The sequence below is a fragment of the Lampris incognitus genome, chromosome 16, assembly GCF_029633865.1.
Source record: "Lampris incognitus isolate fLamInc1 chromosome 16, fLamInc1.hap2, whole genome shotgun sequence".
NCBI lineage: Eukaryota > Metazoa > Chordata > Actinopteri > Lampriformes > Lampridae > Lampris > Lampris incognitus.
Window position 1 is genome coordinate 11,141,901 of NC_079226.1, and position 25,869 is coordinate 11,167,769.

At 46.9% G+C, this 25,869-nt stretch overlaps 1 protein-coding gene across 1 annotated transcript in view; it reads left to right on the forward strand.

Annotated features, from left to right (window-relative positions):
* Positions 1-25,869, forward strand: part of ralgapa1 (Ral GTPase activating protein catalytic subunit alpha 1) — a 130,097-nt gene that overhangs the window by 49,741 nt on the left and 54,487 nt on the right. The window contains exons 28-41 of the mRNA XM_056295551.1: positions 1,984-2,042; positions 2,233-2,341; positions 6,358-6,468; positions 6,672-6,740; positions 7,152-7,289; positions 8,625-8,808; positions 10,176-10,294; positions 10,914-11,033; positions 12,054-12,666; positions 13,436-13,551; positions 14,506-14,630; positions 19,252-19,323; positions 19,541-19,664; positions 23,342-23,497. Of these exons, the coding sequence (XP_056151526.1) occupies positions 1,984-2,042; positions 2,233-2,341; positions 6,358-6,468; positions 6,672-6,740; positions 7,152-7,289; positions 8,625-8,808; positions 10,176-10,294; positions 10,914-11,033; positions 12,054-12,666; positions 13,436-13,551; positions 14,506-14,630; positions 19,252-19,323; positions 19,541-19,664; positions 23,342-23,497 (2,115 nt within the window). The remainder of the gene's footprint in view (positions 1-1,983; positions 2,043-2,232; positions 2,342-6,357; positions 6,469-6,671; positions 6,741-7,151; positions 7,290-8,624; positions 8,809-10,175; positions 10,295-10,913; positions 11,034-12,053; positions 12,667-13,435; positions 13,552-14,505; positions 14,631-19,251; positions 19,324-19,540; positions 19,665-23,341; positions 23,498-25,869) is intronic.

The window sequence follows — 25,869 nt, forward strand, 5'->3', positions numbered from 1 at the left end:
AAAGGCACTTGGAAACTGGAGGAGACTCTTGACAGGAAGAGGTCTGGCAGACCCAACAACAGAATCAGAATACGAGAGTCAACAGCTTGCGTGATAGGTGGCTCACAGGACAACAGCTTCAAGCACAGCTTAACACTGGTCAGAGTAAGCAAGTCTCACTTCCGCTGTGAAGAGAAGACTTCGAACTACGGGCAGGAAGAAGGCCATTGCTAAGATGACAAAATTTAAAAATTTTTAAAAAAAGGCTTGCCTGGTCCATGAAGCACCGCAAGTGGACTACTGAAGACTGGAAGAACGTCTTATGGACCAATGAATCAAAATTTGAGATCTCGAGTTCATCACGCAGGGTTTTTGTACGCCTTTATAAATGCACCCTACGGGGCAACCGAGCACGATCTTTAAACCTGTCCTTTCAACAACAATGACAAAACAACCCTCGCACTTCAGGTAGACTGCGTACATGATTTCCATGATCGATGACTTCTCATTTTTGCTGGCTGGGTAGTTTATCGGTTTTACATGACTACCTATGGTTGATGTAGGCTGCTCATTCCTGCCAGTTGAGCCAGAGAGTAGCTCAGCTATGTAATGGATCATTAAGAATATTGAACATCTCAGGAAATCCCTTATAACTTGCACTTTTAAAATACATAGTTTTAGTTGGGTTGAATTGGCCTCGTTGAAACTTGTCTGACACTCATGTACCGCTTTGTAAAGCTGTGACCAGCGGCGGTGCTGTATCCAGAATCTCCGCAATGAAGCCGGTGAGCAAAATACTACCGCTACTTTTTATTAATTCCCCATTGGGGCAGTTCTTTTTCTGCGTTTAACCCACCCTAGCTTTGTAGCTAGGAGCAGTGGGCAGCTGCTAGTGCAGCGCCCGGGGATCAACTCCAGTTCTTCCTTCCATTGCCTTGCTCAGGGGCACAGACAGGAGTATTATCCTTGTCTTTTTGATGGCGGGGGAAACCGTAGCACCCGGAGAAAACTCACTACAGACACGGGGGGAACATGTAAACTCCACACAGAAAGGACCTGGGATGACCCCCGCCAAGGTTGGACAACCCCAGGGTTCGAACCCAGGACCTTCTTGCTGTGAGGCGACAGCGCTAACCACCGTGCCACTAACAAAAAATGATGGGATAAACTATGAAAGTAAGACTTGGGCTGTAAAAAAACAAAAACAGAATTATCCTGTCAGGTCAGTGGACACGGAAAAACGGGGAAATCTCACTCAGAGTTACCAGTTATTCAGTACACCTGCTGAACCCAAAAGACGTGCTGCTTCCTTGTCTTTAAAAGTGGCTTCTGGCATCACATGTACCATTTCCAGAATAGGTGTTCACTGTCGAGAGTGAAACTTCTCCAGTTAATACTCTTTTTATAAGCATCTGAGGCAGTGTGCTGTCCCTAGAAACATGGAGATTATATTACCAAACCCAACCACAGTCCTAAAAATGTCCTCCTTGTAGTCGCCACATCGGCCGGGTTGTCTTTAAACCTACACCTCACACAGCCGTCGTCTCCATAGGCGGTCTGGAAGCAGAGTAACAGGTTAATGGCTCATCGCTGATGCTGCTTCCAGCACAGAATAATGAGACTGTTGCTGTTATTGTTGATCCGTAAACAGGTAATGCCATGCACCCCAGCGTCTCACAGTGGCAGCGGGGTTTCTGCAAAACAAGGTCTTGGTTTGAATCGCTTACCTGTTATTAATTCTGACCATAGGGACCAGAGCGGTGTGTGTGTGTGTGTGTGTGTGTGTGTGTGAATAAAAAAGTGAGGGAGTGATTACAGGCTTGTGTTTGCATGTGATGAAGTACATAGCTGTACAGTCCATTTGTATATGGACACCTATATAGATACACACACACACACATATGTTGTTGTAAGAAAAGAAAGTTAGGTGGGGAGTGAGACATGGACAGAGAGAGGATCTCATCGCACCATAATTTTCACAATAAGTTTATTTTTCTGTTTTAGGAGCACATCATCAAACATATCCTGACCTCTGCCAGAGATGAGCCCTCCGCCCCAGCAAGGTAGCGACTCTGTGTGTGTGTGTGTGTGTGTGTGTGTGTGTGTGTGTGTGTGTGTGTGTGTGTGTGTGTGTGTGTGTGTGTGTGTGTGTGTGTGTGTGTGTGTTATTTCTATTTGTGTAACTCCTTATTCTTCCCTCTGCCCTTTTCTCTCTCACTTTGTCTCCCCCTCTGTCCCTCCCTGACTGTCTAGGTGTGTGGCGCTGTGCAGTCTGGGTATCTGGTTGTGTGAGGAGTTGGTCCATGGCACCAAACACCCGCAGATCAAAGACGCTCTCAACGTCATCTGTGTCACACTCAAGGTCAGTGACAGAGTCAGTCTCAAGTTCACCTAGTGGACTGTAGAGCTAGGAGTACCAAGTGGAAACCCGTGCACACAGGGCGAGCATGCAAACTCCATATCCATTAGATATGCCCCCCCTTTTTTTTTCCCTCCCCAATTGTACTTGGCCAATTACCCCACCCTTCCGAGCGGACCCGGTCGCTGTTCCACCCCCTCTGCCGATCCGGGGAGGGCTGCAGACCACCAGGAGTTTCCCCAGGGGGATATAGCATGTGGGAGGATCACGTTATCCCCCCCCCCCCCCGAACAGGCGCCCCGACCGACCAGAGGAGGCGCTAGTTCAGCGACCAGGACACATACCCACATCCGGCTTCCCACCTGCAGACACGGCCAATTGTGTCCGTAGGGACGCCCGACCAAGCCGGAGGTAACACGGGGATTCGAACTGGCGATCCCCGTGTTGGTAGGCAACAGAATAGACCGCCACACCACCCGGACGCCCCATATCCATTAGATATGTTGAAGTATCTTCTGTAAAACTGAGAAATATCCTCAGAACATCCTGGAAAACAGGTTGCCAAAGAAGAAGAAGAGTGGGGTGCTAATCCCCGGACAGAATGTGTGTTGAAACTGCTGCTGCAGCATTAGCCCCAGCACTGGCCACCACAACACAGTTGTGTTACAGTCATGTTCTTTGAAATAGTGCCCGTGAGTGAGAACTGAACCTAGGATATTTTTTTAGATTGCAGACCCTGCATTAAACACGGACGTTAGTGTCCCATCAGAACTTCTGTTTTTTGGGGTTTTTTTTTAAAGTTTGATTTCTCCCCTGTTGTACCCGGCCAATTACCCCACTCTTCCAAGCCATCCCGATCTCTGCTCCACCCCCTCTGCCGATCCTGGGAGGGCTGCAGACTACCACATGCCTCCTCCGATACATGTGGAGTCGCCAGCCGCTTCTTTTCACCTGACAGTGAGGCGTTTCACCAGGGGGACGTAGCGCGTGCGAGGATCACGCTATTCCCCCCAGTTCCCCCTCCCCCCTGAACAGATGCCCTGACTAACCAGAGGAGGTGCTAGTGCAGTGACCAGGAAGGACACATACCCACATCCGGCTTCTTACCCACACACAGCCAATTGTGTCTGTAGGGATTTCCAACCGAGCCGGAGGTAACACGAGGATTCGAACTGCCAATCCCCGTGTTGGTAGGCAACGGAATAGACCGCTACGCCACCCGGACGCCCCATTTCTGCTTTTTAGCCACAACAGCTTCGCCTGTTCTACAAACTTCCATGTTTGGCTTCTGTGGTGAAAAGGCAAAAAGCTACAGACCTAAACGTGTTCATGATTAAGATACTGAGCGTAGCACACATGGATGTTTATTTGCACCTAAGTCTTCAGGACTGGGGCTTTAAGGCCCGAAGACAGCCAACTGTGGTCAAACTGTGAGGTGTGCACTCAACAACAAGGTCACAGTACACAAAGAATATTTACAAGCATCATTATGGAAATTGAGATGGTCAGCGCTGTGATCCCTGAATGTGGCGGCTGGGCTGCCACAGCGGCGAGGAGATCCAGAGGTTCACCAGCCAAATGAGTCACTCGGCTGCCAAATCACAGAGAGCCAAACTAGTTTCCCCCGGTAGAATAGACGGGGCTGAGCATAGACTGGTTGGAGGTTGAATGCAGGTAGCAGGGGGGGGGGCTGTAAGGAACTAGTGTGTGACTAACACATTGCCGGTGATAATTGTTGGTAAAATTGTCTCCACTTGGCTCGCTGCTGAGCAGTGTTTGTGTTTGAAGACATTAGTCGAGGAGGCCTGTGTATTGGATTAATCCAGTCCAAGATTTGTTGTCATCTGTTGCCAAGTGGCTCCGTCCATTATGCCTGGAAACAAAGGGACACATGCACATGACACGCACCTTGGAATCCCTTGCTTGTGTATCGGCAGCCAATGGCCTCCTAAGGGACCACAGTGCCACATAAACACAAACATATTCTCCTGGGAGCAAACCCTGGCCTGTCAATATGTTTGGTCCTCCTTCAGAAGGGACACTAATCAAAGGGGGAACGCTGCAGGCTGTCACACAACTGCACATAAGCACCACATGTGCAACCACACACAGCTCGCACACACATATCCACACTTCCTGTCCACTTTGGAATCTTGGAACGACAGCTTGTGGCCTCAGCCATGCTCTTTCTCTCCCTCTCCCCTCTTACTCCCTCGCTCTCTCACACACACACACACGGACACACACACACTCTCACACCAGCATACAGCTAGGGGTTATAGTGTTTCGGTGCATGATAAGATTCCAAATGTCTTCCCTTGGCATCTTCTCTGCCTCCCTCCTTTTCCACCATTTCCTTCCCACTCCCTGCCACCTACTAGCAGTCTTTGTTGCGAGCATGGCTGTTGCAGTCATTCTGCAGAACTAGCGCCTCGTGGCAAACCACATCAGTGTGGCACCTGAACCTCTCAATGAAGAACCTGTAAATCCACTCCCCACCGTGGTCAGTTGATTAAACAGTTTAGTTTTAGTCAGTCAGGTGCAGGGTGCAGCTACAGCTCCATTTTAATATCAAAAAGTTGTGACGGCCAATTACCCCACTCTTCCCGAGCCGTCCCGGTCGCTGCTCCACCCCCTCTACCGATCCGGGGAGGGCCGCAGACTGCCACATGCCTCCTCCGATACATGTGGCGTCGCCAGCCACTTCTTTTCACCTGACAGTGAGGCGTTTCACCAGGGCGACGTAGCGCGTAGGAGGATCACGCTATTCCTCCCCATTTCCCCCTCCCCCCTGAACAGGTGCCCCGACCGACCAGAGGAGGCGCTAGTGCAGCGACCAAGACACATACCCACATCCGGCTTCCCACCCGCAGACACAGCCAATTGTGTCTGTAGGGACGCCCAACCAAGCTGGCGGTAACATGGGGACTCGATCCGGCGATCCCCATGTTGGTAGGCAACGGAATAGACCGCCATGCCACCCGGACGCCCCAAAAAAGTTGTGACTTCTCACAATTTCTAAACTCTGTTGATAAGAAAGTTGACATAGATAATATTACAGTAGACCTGTGGCTCTCAGCTCTGGACCTCAGTCACCCTGCATTTAATTGGGGAGTGGCGACCCCTAACGGGAGCAGCCGAAAGAAGTAGTAGTAGTAGTAGTAGTAGATAGACCTTGTACAACTGATGAAATTATTTATCTGCCCAGTAAAGCGTGCTGCAGGGGTATGGAGAAATTGAGAACAACTGCACTAGACCCCTAAAAATAGAAAACAGTTTTTTAGAATGGGTCACTTAAAATACACAGTCTGGTTGGGAATCTGAGGCGAATGTTAATTCTGCAGCTGTATTCTCCTTGTTTAGGGTCACTGTCCCAGTGGATCAGTTTTCTGTATTTATATAGTTACTGCATCAGAATATTGCCGGGTGGCTGTTTTTCTGACCTTTGCACTCCTGAAAACTGATTACTTATTATGATGATGACCTTGCAGTGAGGTTTAATGTACAGCTACACTTCCTGTAAACTACGTTCCATAGGAGAATGCATGCCTTTTACTACTACTACTACTACTTACAGCTGTTCCCGTTAGGGGGCGCCACAGCGGATCATCCGTTTCCATCTCTTCCTGTCCTCTGCATCTTCCTCTGTCACACCAGCCACCTGCATGTCCTCCCTCACTGCATCCATAAACCTCCTCTTTGGCCTTCCTCTTCTCCTCTTCCCTGGCAGCTCCATATTCAGCATCCTTCTCCCAGTATACCCAGCATCTCTCCTCCACACATTTCCAAACCATCTCAATCTTGCCTCTCTTGCTTTGTTGCCAAACCGTCCAACCTGAGCGGTCTCTCTAATATACTCCTTCCTCATCTCGCCCTTCTTCATCAAGAGCATCCCTTTTAAATACTTGTAAATAAAAATACAGTTTTTAAATGCCTATGTATCTATGTCTGTCTGTGGTTCATTACTCTGTGTGTGTGTGTGTGCGTGCGTGCGTGTGCATGTGTGTTTCTCTGTCCAGTACCCCAATAAGAATGTAGCGTTGGTGGCATCAGACATCCTCCACCTTCTGATCAGCTACGTGGACCATTTGCAGAAATTCCCGCCAGATATGCCAAAGAAGATCGTAGAGGTGAGACGCAAACCACCAAGCTTCCTCTCTAAAGGCTGATCTAGGATTAGGACTCCTCTCCAGTCTCCAGGACTAACCATCATCCATAATATGGTGGCTCATTAATATTTGAAAATTATTAATGTTTCAGTCTCCTTGCACAAGTAAGTGGGCTAATTTGTCAGTACTGGCTCCTAAGGTGTCTACTTGGATGCCTCTTTCAGATCCTGATTGCCACCATAACGCACCTTCTGCCCTCTACTGAGTGTTCTCTGCACGAACTGGACAAGAGGGTAATTACTACACACGTAAACACACACACATCCTGCTCAGAACTCTGTCTTCCTGGCCTCTCGGGATGTGATGCTTGGTCCCCTCCCGTTATGTGTCCGACCTGATGAAGAAGCAGGTTGGACCTCTAAAGGACACCGTCTTTATTCGGGGCCAGAGGAAATAGTTTACCTTTGTATCCCTGCACAGACCTGCATCAATCATGAACCACACACACACACAAACATACACTATACACATTCATCACACACATATCTCACACATATGCAAACACATGACAATCACCCATATACTCTCTCTTCACTTTTTATCTTATTTTCCTCAGTTGCTCATATTACTTTCAGAAATGATCTAATTCCTCTGTGTGTGTGTGTGTGTGTGTGTGTGTGTGTGTGTGTGTGTGTTTGTTGTAGCTGGTAGTGTCCCTCCTGTTGTGTCTATTAGACTGGGTGATGGCCCTACCTCCAAAGACTCTTCTTCAGCCTGTCCAAACACGCAGCCCCCCTGACAAAGAGCAGCCCACCAAGACCCTTCTCAGCTGCATCTACAAGGTATGGACCAGCGTGTGTGTGTGTGTGTGTGTGTGTGTGTGTGAGTGAGTGAGAGACCCTCCCCATGTCTAGTTACATACAAGTTCCTCCTTTATTCAGTACCAGCAGGCTACCAGAGCAACAACAATACTACCATTGCTAAAGAGGATTTGAAATTAAAAGAACATCATGCTATCATAAATAAATCCCCCATACTCCCCCAAACACGGTTGTTTTACCACAGTGTTACTTACAGTTACTGGTTTTGTGATTATAAGTATCCCAGTGGGAAGAGTATTAATGAAACAAAACTGAGACGAAGGTGGAGCCAAAGTCAGGATAGCCCAAAATGCCACTGCAACATCAGTGTTTCAACAAACCTGACTGCATGATGTCAGTTCTTCTCCTCTTTAGCTACTACTACTTTACTACTACTACTACTACTACTTTACTACTACTACTACTTTCAGCTGCTCCCGTTAGGGGTCACCACAGCGGATCATCTGTTTCCATCTCTTCCTGTCCTCTGCATCTTCTTCTGTCACACCAGCCACCTGCATGTCCTCCCTCACCACATCCATAAACCTCCTCTTTGGCCTTCCTCTTTTTCTCTTCCCTGGCAGCTCCATATTCAGCATCCTTCTCCCAGTATACCCAGCATCTCTCCTCCACACATGTCCAAGCCATCTCAATCTTGCCTCTCTTGCTTTGTCTCCAAACCGCCCAACCTGAGCGGTCCCTCTAATATAATCGTTCCTAATCCTGTCCTTCTTCGTCACTCCCAATGAAAATCTTAGCATCTTCAACTCTGCCACCTCCAGCTCCACCTCCTGTCTTTTCATCAGTGCCACTGTCTCCAAACCATACAACATAGCTGGTCTCACTACCATCTTGTAAACCTTCCCTTTAACTCTTGCTGGTACTCTTCTGTGGCAAATCACTCCTGACACTCTTCTCCACCCACTCCACCCTGCCTGCACTCTCTTCTGCACTCCCCATTGTTTTGGACAGTTGACCCCAAGTATTTAAACTCATACACCTTCGCTACCTCTACTCCTTGCATCCTCACCATGCCACTGTCCTCCCTCTCATCCACACATAGGTATTCCGTCTCGCTCCTACTGACTTTCATTCCTCTCCAGTGCATACCTCCACCTCTCCAGGCTCTCCTCAATCTGCACCCTACTCTCACTACAGATCCCAGTGTCATGCGCAAACATCATAGTCCACGGAGACTCCTGCCTGATCTCATCCATCAACCTGTCCATCACCACCTGTTCTTCTCTTTAGCATTCACCCTATTCTTTCTCTTCGTACCCTCATCTATCAGTCGTTCTCTCTGTCCTGTGTGTCTAGGTGCTCCATGGGTGTGTGTATGGAGCCCAGTCTTTCAACAGCCCCAAGTACTTCCCCCTTCAGCTGTCAGACCTGTTGAGTCCGGACTACGACCCCTTCCTGCCCCTGGAGAGCCTCAGAGAACCAGAACCGCTGCACAGTCCGGACTCCGAACGGTCCAGTAAACTACAGCCTGTCACTGAAGGTAAACACACAGTCAGCTTTACTGAACACACACACACACACACACACACACATCTGTGTGTACCTGAAAACGCGCACATACACAAAAACACAGAACAAAATGCAATGTTCTGGCACAGAACCATCCAGCCTGTTCATGAAGGTAGAGCGTAGTTTTGTGTGTGTGTGCGTGTTTTGTCCCCTGCTGTGGTCCACCAGGGCTGTCTGACTAGTCTAATGATTGGAGCAGCGCAACACATCATGCTCTCCTCTCCCTGTTTGTTTCCAGCTCCTCCTCTCCCTTCCCCTCTCTCTCCGCTTCATCCCCCCTTCTTCCACCTCTCTCCTCTCCTTTTCTTCTCCCCTCTGTTTCTCTCGTTTTGTTCTTGTACTTTGCTGCCATGCTCTTTTCCCCCCTGTCCTCGTTGCTGAGAGGAGAGCCAGGATAAAATGGACTCCTGAGGCTCAGCTAGATGTAGAGATGTCTGGTCAATACATATTTGTAGTCTGCACACAGCCACGTCAATAAGGAGGTGTGTGTGTGTGTGTGTGTGTGTGTGTGTGTGTGTGTGTGTGTGTGTGTGTGTGTGTGTGTGTGTGTGTGTGTGTGTGTGTGTGTGTGTGTGTGTGTCCTTGCATCTATGTGCCTGCATTTGTGTGTTTGCCAATGTCTGTACCTGTATCACCCCACCCTTACGTGTGTGTGTGTGTGTGTGTGTGTGTGTGTGTGTGTGTGTGTGTGTGTGTGTGTGTGTGTGTGTGTGTGTGTGTGTGTGTGTGTGTGTGCGTGCGTGCGTGTGTGTGTAACCTGTGTGATTGTAATGATTAGCTACGCGGAAGCACAGTGTGTGTGATGGCATTGGCTTCAAACCAGCATGGGGCCAACAATGTACACACACTTGAGAGCGTGTGTGTTTTTCTGTCACTTTTCACTTGTGTGATGTCTGATTTTGTGTGATATTTCCCTGCTGTTAAATTGTAACATTAGTTAATAATTAATAATGATTATAACCAAAGTCAAGACTCGTCGCTGCAACCTATGAAGACTGAAGAAATTATGACACAAAAACCTCAATAAACATTTACCAGTGACACAATTTAGCCATCAGCAAAACAAAGTTAGTTGTTTTTTGTTCGCTTGTTTTTTGATTTCGTACCCTAGACCTTTCTTGAGTGTCGCACAAAAAGATTTGACGAGTTTCCTTTGTGCTTTGACAGAATGGAAAACTTTCCAGGACAGTGAAACATGCAAGAAATCAAGAGGTTCACGTGTTTTTTAGCCTCTTTGTGTGCAAGACTTACAATGTATTTTTCTTGGCTGTTTTTCTAGCACATAGTCTGATCCAAGGCTTTGTCCTCTAACTGTGTTTTCTGTTTGCTCTCCACCAGTTCGTAGTCGTATCCAGCAGGGCCTGGTTTCCATAGCAGCCAGGACAGTTATCACCCACCTTGTCAACCATCTAGGACATTATCCTATGTCTGGGGGCCCTGCTACGCTAACTAGCCAGGTACTGTGTGTGTGTGTGTGTGTGTGTGTGTGTGTGTGTGTGTGTGTGTGTGTGTGTGTGTGGTACACTGACTTGTAATAGGGAGAATGGTGTCTCTTTCATTCCCTCTCCTCACCTCTAACGCCGGTTCTTGCAGTATGTAACTCGGGTTGAGCGGGTACGATCTCCCGCAAGAGATTTTTTTTTTTCCTAGGATGGCGAAGTCAGTGTGCCGTCAAAATGATTTTGGTAAAACCACAGCACCCCCGGTTGCATATCTGCTGTAGATGCATTGCCACTGCTTTATTACTGCACAGTGCAAAAGCACAGATGAACGATCAGTCTACAACAATGCACTGTGTCGACTCGTGGGTTTAATAGTCGACTGTGCTGTGAAACCTCTAGTGTGTGGTAGGTGACAGTAACCCGCCTGTGGTGGGTGTAGTGGTTGTGATTTACTTATCACAAAGCGAATTGATTTTAAATTTAGAAAAGTGTGTTTAATGTAACACTCCAGAAGTAAAGTATATAATTCATTAAATTGGGTTGTCTGACCAGTGATTTCCAGTGAGTTTGTAGCGTAATTTATCTGTCGGTAAATTCTGATTGTTTGTTTGTTTTTTTTTGTTTTTTTCTCTAGGTGTGTGAGAATCAGGACAATCCGTACTGTGAGAGTGCAGACTTAGGACCAGAACTTTTCCATTCCCCAAACCTTCAGTTCCTGGTTCTAAATGGCTCCACGTTGCTGTCAGTACTGCAGGTAATCCCTGATGTGTGACGCTGTGTAAAGGCTGGCGCTAAACCGTTTAAAAGGGGCTACATGGGATTTCTACCGCTGACCTCCATTCAACGATGTGAACATATCAATAAATTAAAATGGATGAGACAAATTTATTTAGAAAGTTAGTGGATACACAGCGCCTTTGCTAACATTTACCACCTACGAAAGCTTTTGGTGGATCTCGGTTTGCTGGGTAGTTTGCCCAGGACTGTGCTGGGACAAGATAAGATGGTTTCATCAGCACTTTATTCTACAGTTCTCTGGGCTGCTTGCTGTCAGCAGATTTTAGCACCACCGCTCCCTTTGGCTTTCAACACATAATGTGACTAGTTCTCCTGTCTGGCCATCAGCAACTTAAACGATGACTCGAGAGCAAAGCAAGCTTACCTTTCAGAGGTGTACACGGTGGGCCTACAGCATATTTTTTGTCTCGAAGACAGTCGAAATTGTTGTCTGTAGGCCAGGCTGTAGGCACTGACTCGTGAGAGCTGGGGGAGGGAGGTGGCTGCAGGTGCAGCGTGATTGACACATTCCTCAGCAAATCACTGTGCTTTACAGAACGCGCAGCCTAGCGAGCCTGCGGTTACTGCTATTGGTTAAGCCACAGTTTTGCTCGTGAATAGTTGGCCCACATTTCGCTGCCCTTGCTAAAGTGCGGCGCGGCCTAGGCAGTTGCCTAGTTTACCTGTATGGACGTGCTGGGAGTGACCTCGCCACAGTATACATAAAAATTAAAAAAAAAAGTGGGTGAATTGTTCAATTCTCGCCTGTCAGTCGGGGGCCCTTTGGGAGGGCAGTGCCCGTTTCAATTGAAACGGGTGACACATAGCTAAGGCCGCCAGTACTATCATGGGTTTTTTTAGGGAGTTGTCCCTTATCCGATGCCAGGGTCTAAGGACAGGTTGTTGTGTTGCTGTAAAGCCCCTTGAGGCACATTTGTAATATGTGATGTTGGGCTATAAATAAGATTGACTTGACTTAAATCTTACTTTGCTTTAGATCCGGTCAGAGTCTGGCGTTCCGGGTGGCGGTATGACAGCCGGGCTGTCCTCGGCTCCTGCCTGCGTCCGCGTCGTCATCAGGGACGTGGCCGGCAAACACTCCTGGGACTCTGCCGTCCTGTACGGTCCTCCTCTGTGTCCTCCACCTAGTCCCACGCACACTCAAGGGCAGGCACACACCCACTCACCGGCACAGGGGCATACACAAAACCTTCAACTACACACTCCTCCGGGTGAGCCACAGAGAAAGGGGGGTCAGAGGAGAGACGAGGAGGTGGAAGAGGAGAGAGGGGCGGAAGAGGGAGGAAGGCGAGCCGAGGGCGAGAGGGAGGAGGCGCAGAGAGAAACGTGGGAGGAGAGGAAGGAGCATGATGAGGAGCGAGGAGGAGAGAGAGCAGCCCGAGGAGAGGAAGAGGAGGAAGAGGAGAGAGTCGAGGTGGAGGAGGCTGGGCAGGAGGCGTGCTTAGAGCAGCACCTAGCGCCACCTTTGGCTAAGCGTGTGTGTCGGGAGGCGGTGCCTGCGTGGGATTTGCTGAAGGAAGAAGATGACGCTTTGGATGAGATGTTGCAATACCTGGGATACTCCAGTCCTGAGTGTCTACAGAGAGCAGGTATACACACACACACACACACACTTTCATATTCCACTCCTGATTGTAAAGAGAGAACAGGTATAAACGCACTGAGTGCTGTGTGCATTTCGATGTGCAAAGCTTGATTTCGTTCTTTTTTTTTTAATATATGCAGCGTCCACTACCTTTCAACTTCCTGCCTTTCACCGGCACAATTCCCAGATAAAAATGCATCATTGTTCTGTGGCTTGCAACCACTGACGGATACAACTGTTCCTAACTCTTTCTAACTTCCCAAACAGGAAACAAAGTCTCCCCCTGACCAGTTCTGTTTTCTGCACACAGTATTTTTAAGGCTTTTCTCATGAATATTTCCCACCCTAAGCTTTAAAAATTGTTAGCCGTTAATATTACAATATTCATTTCATTATCAAAGGTTTATGCAGTTTTATACCACCACTTTAAAAGTGAAAGAAATTTCATCGTGAAAAAAGCCTAATTTTTTTAACCGTTTTTTTAAATAAAAAAATTTATTAAAAATGTCATCATTAGAAATAAAATGTATTAAAAATAAATTTATTTATTAAAAATAATATTTTAATTATTAAAAATAGATTATTATTTTTTTTAATTATTTAAAAAAAAATAGCCCACATTTATTTTTTTCAGTTGTTAATTTTTATCAGATATATCTGGTTATTGGTGAAATATTTTCTCAGTGTTAAATTGAGTGCTGATAAAATATTTTCAATCCGGCTACTAAACCAGACATGTCGCAACTAACTTGCCCCCTGATTGGTTCCACTAGGTATGCCACTCAACATCCCAGCCCCTCCCCCGGCCTGCGTGTCTGAGAAGCAGGAGAACGATGTCATCAACGCCATCCTGAAGCAGAGCGCCGCAGAGCGAGAGTTTGTCCTTCACGTAAGCAAGATCCACATCCATGATAGATAGACGGGGTTTTGTTTTCTAACTTGTTTGAGTTTGGTGAATCCCTCTTAACAGTACAATTTAGTTCCAAGACGTGAAGGAGTCAGTGGAAGCGTAAAGCAAGAACGAATACTCCATTCTGAAATGTGAATATTCTATTGCAGTACAGCCTTAATGAATGCAAGGCTTTGGTAAATTCTTGCCTCTCTTGTAAATCATCATTTCACTAGGAGTAGTTCCACCCTTGTTTTAAAGACACAGCCGAACATATACCACCATTTATCTAACCACCAGACCTAATTTGGACATCAATAAAAACAATTCAGGGTGGCACGGTGGCGCAGTGTTTAGCGTGGTCGCCTCACAACAAGAAGGTCCTGGGTTTGAGCCCCGGGGTAGTCCAACCTTGGAGGTCGTCCTCTGTGAGGAGTTTGCATGTTCTCCCCGTGTCTGTGTGGATTTCCTCCAGGTGCTCCAGTTTCCTCCCACAGTCCAGAGACATGTTGGTCGAGTGAATTGGCCATACTAAATTTTCCCTAGGTGTGAATGTGTGTGTGGGCCCTGTGATGGACTGGCGGCCTGTCCAGGGTGTCTCCCCGCCTGCTGCCCAGTAACTGCTGGGATAGGCTCCGGCATCCCCACGACCCTGAGAGCAGGATAAGCGGTTTGGATAATGGACGGATGGATGGATAAAAACAGTCCACCAGGTTTTTTCTGTCACCCTTTAAAAGAGTTTTCTGAAGCTCTCACACTCTTACTTTCTTTAGAGCCTTTCAGTAGCACATGTGCACACAGAGTCCGGTCTCTAACACTGTGAGTGTTAGTGCCCTGCTCATCTCAAGACCACGGAATCAACTTGTAAACTCTGACCGTTTCCTGGATGAAAATGCCTTTTCAATCTTAAAGGTTTTCTCGATCTTACTCAAACTTAAACCTGGACTGTTTCAGCGAGGCGAGGAGTTGAACATGAGGGCGGCACAGCAAACCGAACCAGAGGCACAGACGCCACAGTCCGCCTTCTACTACTGCAGACTGCTGATCAACATTCTGGGACTCAACTCCTGGGAGAAGAGGTGGGAACACACGATTGACACACATGACAGGGTATTTGTGTTAAGCACAAATACACAAAGCACACAAGCAGGATATTTCAGTACTTCCAGAGTACGTAGTACAGGACTCCTGTGACCAGTTCCCACGATACAGCAATACAATATATAATAGAAATAATAATAATGGATTACATTTATATATTGCTTTTCTAGACACCCGAAGCGCTCCACAGTGAAGGGGGTAACTCACTTCAACCACCACCAATGTGTAGCACCCACCTGGGTGATGCACAGCGGCCATTTTGCTACAGAACACTCACCACACATCAGCTTGAGGTGGAGAGGGAGAAATCATTTAGCTAATTACATGGGGGGGTGATTAGGTGGCCAGATGGAGAGAGCCAGTTTGGGAATTTTGCCACGACATCGGGGAACCCCCTACTCTTTGTGATAACTGCCATGGGATCTTGGGCGACCAGTGAGTCAGGACCTCGGTTTAACGTCTCATTCGAAGGACGGCATCTCCTGCAGCACAGTGTCCCCATCACCGCACTGGGGCATTGGGATTTGATATTTGTTGTTTTTATTAGAATCAGAGGGAAGACTGCCCCCTACTGACCCACCAACACCACTTCTGGCAGCAACTCAATTTTCCCAGGGAGGTCTCCCATCCAAGCATTAGCCAAGCCCACACCTACTTAGCTTCTGTCATTTGACAGAGCCAGGGTACATGTTGGTATGTGCTGGTCCTGGTTTCTTCTTCACCACACTTGGCATTCGGCATCATCCGTCAGGTTTATAATGGGTGAGATTGTCGTGGAATGTAGGACAGGCGCCTATTTTACTGCCCCAGACAAATAGTCGACTACCAGGGGGACAAAACTGATCAAATGAGAAAATAATAGATTAGTATCTCATCATCATTCTCATCAGTAGTAGGAGTAGTAGTATCATCTCATCATTTGACAGTGTCTTAGCACCTGGAAACTGCTTGACAACATCCATTGCACGTTGTCCGTCTTGGGAGAGAGCGCCCTCCTCTGTTGCTCTCCCTGAGGTTTCTTCCTAGTTTTTCTCCCTGTTAAAGGGTTTTTTTAGGGAGTTGTTCCTTATCCGATGCGAGGGTCTAAGGACAGGATGTTGTGTTGCTGTAAAGCCCACTGAGGAGAATTTGTGATATTGGGCTATACAAATAAAATTGACTTGACTTCCTTGCCTACCAACACGGGGACCGGTGGTTCGAATCCCCGTGTTACCTCCGGTTCGGTCGAGCGTCCCTACCGACACAATTGGTCGTGTCTGCGGATGGGCAACCGGATGTGGGTATGTGTCCTGGTCGCTGCACTAGCGCCTCCTCTGGTCGGTCGGGGTGCCTGTGCGGGCGGGGGGGAATAGCGTGATCCTCCCACGCGCTACGTCCCCCTGGTGAAACTCCTCACTGTCAGGTGCAAAGAAGCGGCTGGCGATTCCACGTGAATTGGAGGAGACGTGGTAGTCTGCAGCCCTCCCCGGATCGGCAGAGGGGGTGGAGCAATGACCAGGAGGGTAATTGGCCAAGTAGAATTCGGAGAAAAAGGAGGGGAAAAAAAATCCCCCCCCAAAAAAAATTTTTTTGACTTGACTTTACAGTCTTAAGACCTGTTGGGAGGATAGGGGGCTAGATTAAAGTGAGAAAAAAAAATCTTCATATCTAAATTCATATCCAATAAAGTAGTGCGTTTGAATGGAAAATACTTCGTGTGAGATGGACTTACTTTCTACTCACACGGCACATGCTTCATGTTCTGAATAAGCCTGGGCTGAGGGCTAAAATGTCAAGGTATCCCTTTAAAAGGCATCCAGCTAGCTAATGGACACTCAGCGTTTTTATGATTTTTATAAAACTGCCCTCCATAGAATTACACTGCCTGCATTCAGCCAGCACAAAAGACTCCTTAACACGTGTGTGTGTGTGTGTGTGTGTGTGTGTGCGCGTGTGTGTAAGAGAGAGATAATGAGTATAGTACTCTATTGATCAAACTCGCCCATTTGGAGCTGGAATAAAAGTCAGTAGTTAGAGAGAGAGAGAGAGAGAGAGAGAGAGAGAGTACAGCTGAGAGAGACGGTGGTAGAAGAGGAGGAAAGGAAAAGATGAGAGGAGAGATTGAGGAAATTGGGGGGGGCGCAACTGCGAGAGAGAGAGAGAGAGAGAGAGAGTGAAAGGAGAGAAAGGGCGAGCGAGATATGGGCCGAGTTGAAGAGAGAGGGAGAGAGATGTAGAATTAGATCGTCTAATCATCTCTTATTGTCCCTCTCCATCTGTCCAGGTATTCATCTGGAGCATTATTGTCACTAAGACACTGACTATCATCTTTTGTGTGTGTGTGTGTGCGTGTGTGCGTGTGCATGTGCATGTGTACTCTGGTCCTTTTATGCTCTTTTCTATAGTCCTGGTTGTAAATGGGAGCCTTTGAGAGCAGAGAATGAGGCCATTACCAAGTATCAGTTAATAAAGAGCCAATCGCTACCCTCCATTCGCTCTCCCTCTCCCTCTCCCTCTCTCTCTCTCTCCCTCTCTCTCTCCCTCTCCCCTTTTACTCTCCCCACCCCACCCATCCCGCCTCTCCCTCTCTCTTGTGGAGCGGAGAGAGAAAAGAATGAAGTGTCATTATCAGCCAGTCTCTGGACATCACTGCTGGAGCCCCACTTCTACTTCAGGGCTTCTCTAGCTATGAGGCGGGTACTGGGGACACTCCCTGCGGTGTTGCTAAGTGGTCCCTGGGCTGGGTATATGACATCAACAGACTACCACCTTGGTAAAGTGATCCCGAAGATGCAATTTCCTAGGCTAATTAACAGAGACGTCAGGTGTCCGTGGCTGTGAAACACTGGTGAAATGCCCGACTGCATGTATTTAGGATGAACTGAAATGGATTTGTCAGGTGTAGGTTCATGTGACTTAGAAAGCAACTGACACACATGCAGGGAGCGCATTTAAGGTTATGGGTCAATTTGATTAAAAAGAGAGAGACGGGGCCACTCTGGTGGCCGAGCGGAATAAACCGCCGTTCTTGCAACCCGCTCGTCGTGTGGCTGGGAGGTTCGTATCCCAGACTCGCCGTAACCGGTCACGGCCAGAGCGTCCGCGGGGTAAGGCATTCATTAGGCCACCCTTACCCGAGGGATAGTGGGTGTAGATCGGTGTAGTGTTCGGGGACTCATCGTTCTCCAGCGACCCCTCTGGCCCAACCGGGCACCTGCAGCCAAGCAACTGAAAGCATTCTCCCTACGCCTCCTTCGCAGCCTGAAGGTGATGCAATCCATGCGAGGCTTCAGCGTGTAAAATAGCGAGAGCAGCCGACACGAGTTTGAAGGAAGCTGGTGTTACGACTGTCTCCTTCCTGTGGAAACGTGAGCCAGGGGAGTTATTCGACAAGAGTTCCGGCCAGATGCCATTGGGTTAATCGGGTGGGATAAGGGGAAAAACTAGAAATAAAATTTTTTTAAAAGAGAGAGATGGGAAAAAGAATAAAGAGAGAGAAAAGTTATGAACTGGTACACATCGGACACTGGATTGACTTGAGCCAAGAAGGTGATTGCAGGTCAATTCCAGGCAAAAAGGCAAAATTCCACAGTTTTGGGAAAGGGATTGTTGTAAAAGCTTAGCCATGTCTTCCATCTACAAGCAGGACAGGTTATTTTTGGTTAGTGTTAATTGTATTCTTGTGTTCTGTTAATTTCAGAGAGGCAGAATCTGATCCGTAATGTACCAACCACTACACATTACATCCCCCCCCCCCGCTTTTTTTCTCTCCGATTGTACTTGGCCAATTACCCCACACCTCTGAGCCGTCCCGGTCGCTGCTCCACCCCCTCTGCCGATCCAGGGAGGGCTGCAGACTGCCACACATCTCCTTCGATACATGTGGAGTCGCCAGCTGCTTCTTTTCACCTGACAGTGACGAGTTTCACCAGGGGGATATAGCACATGGGAGGATCACGCTGTTCCCCCCCAGTTCCCCCTCCCCCCTCAAACAGGTGCAGGCGCTAGTGCAGCGACCAGGACACATACCCACATCCGACTTCCCACCCGCAGACATGGCCAATTGTGTCTGTAGGGACGCCCGATCAAGCCGGAGGCAACACGGGGACTCAAACCAGCGATCCCCATGTTGGTAGGCAACGGAATAGACCGCCACGCCACCCGAACGCCCAACACATTACATTTCCGCACAGGGAAGAATGGTTGAATGAATGAAATGGCTGGAAACATGAGCTGAGTGTGTTAAGAATCGCTGACATATGGAATGACGAGTAATTCTTATCCTTTAATAAGAAATATGTTTGCCATGGGTACTTTTCCATCACAGTGTCCTCAGAGTGACACTGACACTCCCCCTGCCCATAAATGTTACCCATCCATACCTGTCTCTGACTGAAGTCCTGTTTTGACCACCAAGCCTGTTTTTCCCCAGAGGTCATGACAACTTGACTGCTGGTCTTATTAGCCTGTGCTGGATCGGTTGTTTTTTTCCAGGAACATAAAACAACGACAGGAAAAAAAAGGAGCCGACTGGTGGAGCCAGAGAATCATTTGAGTTCAGAGGGAGGTTCGCACTAAATTTGTGTAATTGACCCAATCTTTGTTTGTTTCTTTGTGCAGGAGTAACTTCCACCTTTTGAGGAAGAATGAGAAGTTGCTAAGAGAGCTGAAGAACTTGGACTCAAGGCAGTGGTGAGGAATTGACAAACAAACTCTTCCCTTTCCATTCATCACTTCCCTGATCCATTTCTTCTTTCTATTTTATTTTACATTTTCATCTGCCATTATATTTAGCAGTAAACCTATAAAATGTTCAGGTAAAATTCTGTTCCCCTTGTTCTACATCTACCTATGTATGTTCTCCCTCTTTCTCTTCATCTTATCACCCCCTCCTCTTCCTCCCCTCTAGCCGTGAGACTCATAAGATAGCAGTGTTCTACGTGGCAGAGGGCCAGGAAGACAAACACTCAATACTAACCAACACAGCCGGCAGCCAGGCTTATGAGGACTTTGTCTCTGGACTGGGATGGGAGGTACTTCTGAAAATTCCTTAAGCACTCTTAGCTAGCGTTTGAATGCCAGTTTGAAATCTTTCTCCAGTAGACATTAGTCCAGTTGATGGTAGAAAGTTGCTTTCCTTGTGCCTCGGTTTTCCTGAAAATGGGTTTTAAAAAATGTTCAGCTAATGATTGTTGGCCTTCCTTGTTGAAATCAATTGTCACTTTCAGCTCTATATCCCCATTACGAAAAATGACTGGAGGAGAAAAATGACCAACTGAAGTAAAGAAATGTCAAGATATCCCCTCGAGTACAAACAGCAAGTCATGTCCATGATTGAGTGCCAGTGTCTTAAGATACACTGTGAAGTACCTCAAGAAATGCCAACATGTCTTGCAACCACATGAAAAATTTAAACATACCAGATTAAGGTTCGACTGAAACCTGGCTAAACCCTGCAACTCCATCTGATATTGTTATATTCCGGGATATAATATTTATAGAAGAGATCGTACTTGTGGTAAAGGGGGGGGGTTTTATGCTTCATGTTAAGAAAAGCTTTCAAAGTAAACAAATTGAATTTTCTTGTGATACTGTTGAGTATGTTGGAGTTACCATAATCCTCCCCCCAGAAATGTCTTTTAATATAATTTTCTACCCACCACCAACTGCAAAGGATGTTTTATTTGATCCTTTAATCAGTCTTCTTAAACGGGATGATAGTAAAGAAGTGATATTAATGGATGATTTTAACGTTAACTGGTTACATAAAAAATTAGATTAGATTAGATTGTTTTTTAGCCACACGACCAAGGCCGGTGGAGTTTGTTTTCGGTACACATTAAACTCTGCAGCACATTACATACTACATGGACAACAGCAGACACTCCACATATTATCACGAACAATACAGTTACACAATAACAGAAACAAACGTTATGCACAATTAGTGGATTGATAGTATGCAGGCCAATGGTGTGTGAGAAGGGGACAATAGGGAGGAATTCAGAGTCCTGAGAGCTGGGGGGGGGGGGGGACTGTTTGTGAAGCGTTTAGCCAGTGTAGAAAAAAGTTAAAGGATATTAGTAAAAGATTTCAGATGACTCGAATGATTAAAAGTCTATCAAGAATTACAAAATCCTGGTAAACCTTGTTGGATTTAACTTTTACAAATAAAGTGGATCGCGTCTCAAAACATATAATCTCATTACAGGTATTTCTGAACACAATCTTGCTTAGTTGCTCGCAAGCTGTCCAAGATGCGCTATAAAAATCGAAATATAACAGAAGGGAAAAAATATTTTTCATATATTCCAAAGCGGGATGTGGAAATATTGGATAATGAAATAAGGAAAACTGTCTGGATTGATTTAACATTAGGAAAAAATTGTGAGAGGGCTTGTGATAATTCAAGGTCTATGTTAAAACAATCTATAGCCAAATATACAAAAACAATGCCCCAGAGGCAGATGGGTATACAACTGTGACTGGTGTTTAACAATGCCTTGTGGCATTTAATGAAAAAGAAAGATGCAGCTCTTAGAAAAATGTTTAAAACAGAGCGACAGATCGCTTAATGTACAAAAGTTTCAGAAATAAAATCACAACATAATTAAGGAAGGCCAAGGCAAATTGCTATTTAGATAATCGTTGACAGGCAAAAAGCTATGGAGAAGTATGGATAAACTTATGGGAAAAGAATACCCTAAAAGTGAAAATACCGAGCTCAGGATGAATGGGAACCTACAACAGGACAACTTATGTGTGGCAAACTGTTTTAAATATTTAATTGATTCTGTTCTGGAATTGGGCCAAATTGTTGGTGTGGCTGGTCCGTTTGTTGATTTGGGTGATGATCCAAACGCATTTAAACTTAACTGTATTAATGAGGCAAAAGTGAAAAAATCATTTCAACTTTATCAAATTCTAAGGCAGGGGATCACTAGGGACTTGACAGTCTTTCTTAAAAAAAACATAATCACTTACCAACTCCTATTAGTTATATTACAAATCAGTCATTGAAAGGCAGTATATTTCCATTAGCTTTTAAAACTGCAATTGTAACCCCAGTATATAAATGTGGTGACAGACAAGAAGTTGGCAACTATAAACTCATTAGCATATTATCTTCTGTTTCTGAAGTGGTTGAAAAGGTAGTTGCAGAACAACTGGGGTCACATCTCGACAACAAACATCTACTCCACCCTATACAATTCAGATTATTCTACTGAGACTGCATGTTGTTAATCAAGTCTAAATTAGATAAAGGAGGGATAGTAGGAGCAGTGTTTCTCCATCTGCATAAAGCATTTGATACAGTGAGTCATCCAGTTATTCTATCAAAGTTGTCCAAATTCAAACTTTCAGCTAGTACACTAGATTGGGTAAGGTCTTATGCATCTGGTCATTCGTATAAATAATGAATTGTCATCAATAAAGTCATGCTCAATGGGAATGCCACAAGGCTCAATTTTGGGGCCACTGTTTTTCAGTTTACACGTCAGTGATCTCCCATCTGTTTGTAAGGATGTGGCTATTCAAATGTATGCTGACGACACGGTTGTATACACTCATGGGAGAGATGCTGAACAAGTGGCTGCTAAGCTCTTATTAACGCTTCATAAAGTTGCTAAGTGGCTGAGCGACTCATGTCTTACCTTGAATATAAAGAAAACGTATTTTGCTAATAAACAAAAACAAACTGTATCCACCACTTAGTATTAATAAACAATCAAATATTTAGGTTTGGTTTTGGATTCCAATTTGACTTTTGAAAGACATATTAACAAGATGAGTAAAACATTGAAATGCAACATTGTTAAAGTTAGAGATATTAGGAACTCGCTAACAACAGAAGCATCAAAAACATTTTTGTATCTTCGTTATTGTATGTCCTGCTGGTCCCAGGCCAGTAAGACTGTTCTGAAACCAATTGAGGTTCTTTTTAAACAAGTTGTAATTTTTTTCGATAGGAAATCATTAAATAACCATTATAGTAACATATTGTCCAAACACACCCTCTTGAGTTTTGAAAATCTCATTCTGTTTTCAGAAATTTGATTGGTATTTAAGATAATTCATAATGCTGCTCTTCCACCATTGAAGAGCTTTTTTCAGCTCTGCTCTGAGCTACCGAGGAGAACCTCTCCATCTGCTCTAAACTCAGATTTAAACATCCCTCTGCAGCAGACTGCCTTTGGACAATCTGCTTTTTTATTTACGGCCATTTAACATTGGAGTTGCTTCCAGCTGAGCTTCAGATTTGCACAGACTTGCATTCTTTTTCCCATGGTGCAAAAAAATAGATATTGAGCAACCAGTCATGTTGACATTAATTTGATCATGATGATTTTTAATTGTAATGAATTATAATTTTATAGTTGTGCTGGATGAATGTGCTGGTATTCATATGTTGATGTGTGCTTGTAGATTTGTCTGTATAATTGTTGGTATGATAGAGACTAGCTTCCTGATTGGGTGATCCTGCAGTTACTCCTTTTTGCAAAGTATTATGGGATGGTTTCCCCCTTGCCACTCCCTGAATAGTTCCCTTCCTGCTTATTAAAACCTAGGGAACAGTTTAGGATCATGGGAAAACTATAGACACTAAACTATTTTGAAATTCTCTACATTACGTAGTGAAGGGTGTGTTTGTATTGTATATATTTATCGTATAATAAGTTTTGTGTGTGTGTGTGTGTGTGTGTTCTAGGTGGACCTCACCAGTCACTGTGGCTTCATGGGGGGTCTCCAGAGGAATCGTAGCACAGGCATGACCACTCCCTACTATGCTACCTCCACTAATGAGGTCATCTATCACGTATCAACACGAATGCCCCACGACCAGGACCACAACCTCACCAAGAAGGTAAGGAATTGGCTGGCTGGCTGGCTGACTTCCTGTCTTTATCCTTGTTTCTCTCTTTTTTTTCTGTCTCTTTCAGTCTTTGTGTCTGTGTGTCTCTCCATCCATCCCTGTTTATCTGTCATTGAGCTGACCACCTGTCTCTCTGCATCTGTCTGTCTACCTATCAGTCTGTCTATGGTGTCGGGAAATGGGGGCAGTTGTACTCAAATGTAAACTGTACATCTTTCTATATGGTCAACGGAAACAAGGTAACTAACCACAGGAGCTCTGCTCTCTCTCTCCGTCCTACAAACACACACACACACACACACACACACACACACACACACACACACACACACACACACACACCTAGTAGCAGACAGCATCTCTTAGCTTAGAAATGGCTCGTCATCTCCTGGTGTTAGAATTAAACTGAGGGGGCTGTGTGTGTGTGTGTGTGTGTGTGTGTGTGTGTCTGTGTCTGTGTCTGTGTGTGTGTGTTTCTGTGTGTAAGATTAATTAGCATTAATAAGCAAACCAATTAGCGTTGCTTTAATTTTCCTTCTGCAGGCATACGAGTAAAGGAACAAAGCCTTCTCTCCACTCTTCTCTTCTTGTTTCCTTTCCTTTTCTTCCCTCTCTCTCTCTCTCTCTCCCCTTTTTTCATCCCATCTTTCTCAGAGAGCGACACTGCAGTCATGCATACAGCTCTTGAGTTTTTTTGTCTCTGCATAAGTACAGACAGACACTCACTGCCTTGTATTTGTGGATATTAGCAGTTAGTGTTTGTGTGTGTGTGTGTGTGTGTGTGTGTGTGTGTGTGTGTGTGTGTGCGCGCTTGAGTGAGTGAGCGAGAGCCTGTCACCCCTCAGGCACTGGTCGCTCTGCACATGGCCATAATGTCCCTCTAATCAGATCATACTTCCTGCTTCTTGGCCTATCACGTCGCCGCGGGCCCCTGATTGGATTATCAGCGCCTGGTGCGACACCATCAGTCCCCCTGATCAGCTGATAGCCCCATCAAAAACACACACACGCATTCACACACACAAAGACACACACAAACATATATATACACACCATAAACCTGCCTAGTTTGACACAAAAACGCTCAAATTTCTGCGCCTTGCGCAAACACCCATACACAAATTTGTACACATGGGCAGGCAACCATGCGTGCCCACACATACGTTTGTTCACTCGCACAAACTGCTTTACAACAGTGCTGGTGCACACCCACACGCGCAAAAACACACGCGCACACACATCAAATTACACTCAGAGGGTGACAAATGTGTTAACACAGAGGCTCTACTGATGCATATACACGTCCACGATGGCAAGCAGTTATCCGTCCCTCTACTACATAGACACACACGCAGCGCCGATATAGGTTCAGTCCGTAGCAGGGCTGTTGTCCAGTCTCTGTGTTCTGGCGTCTCTCACGCCACATCTGCTGGTCACATGATTACAAGGATCAAGGCCACGTTACACAAAGTGAATTCAGCATTAAAGTCAGAGCGTGAGTGATTGTAACCGCGGCCTGAGAGTGGGCGAGGCAGTCGGCTCCGGGCTCTCACGCCTCCAGAGAGTGAGCGAAGCAGTCGGCTCCGGCCTGTCACGCCTCCCGAGAGTGAGCGAGGCAGTCGGCTCCGGCCTCTCACGCCTCCCGAGAGTGAGCGAGGCAGTCGGCTCCGGGCTCTCACGCCTCCCGAGAGTGGGCGAAGCAGTCGGCTCCGGCCTCTCACGCCTCCCGAGAGTGGGCGAAGCAGTCGGCTCCGGCCTCTCACGCCTCCCGAGAGTGGGCGAAGCAGTCGGCTCCGGCCTCTCACGCCTCCCGAGAGTGGGCGAAGCAGTCGGCTCCGGCCTCTCACGCCTCCCGAGAGTGGGCGAAGCAGTCGGCTCCGGCCTCTCACGCCTCCCGAGAGTGAGCGAGGCAGTCGGCTCCGGCCTCTCACGCCTCCCGAGAGTGAGCGAGGCAGTCGGCTCCGGCCTCTCACGCCTCCCGAGAGTGAGCGAGGCAGTCGGCTCCGGCCTCTCACGCCTCCCGAGAGTGGGCGAGGCAGTCGGCTCCGGCCTCTCACGCCTCCCGAGAGTGGGCGAGGCAGTCGGCTCCGGTCTCTCACGCCTCCCGAGAGTGGGCGAGGCAGTCGGCTCCGGCCTCTCACGCCTCCCGAGAGTGAGCGAGGCAGTCGGCTCCGGCCTCTCACGCCTCCCGAGAGTGGGCGAGGCAGTCGGCTCCGGTCTCTCACGCCTCCCGAGAGTGAGCGAGGCAGTCGGCTCCGGCCTCTCGCGCCTCCCGAGAGTGGGCGAGGCAGTCGGCTCCGGCCTCTCACGCCTCCCGAGAGTGAGCGAGGCAGTCGGCTCCGGCCTCTCACGCCTCCCGAGAG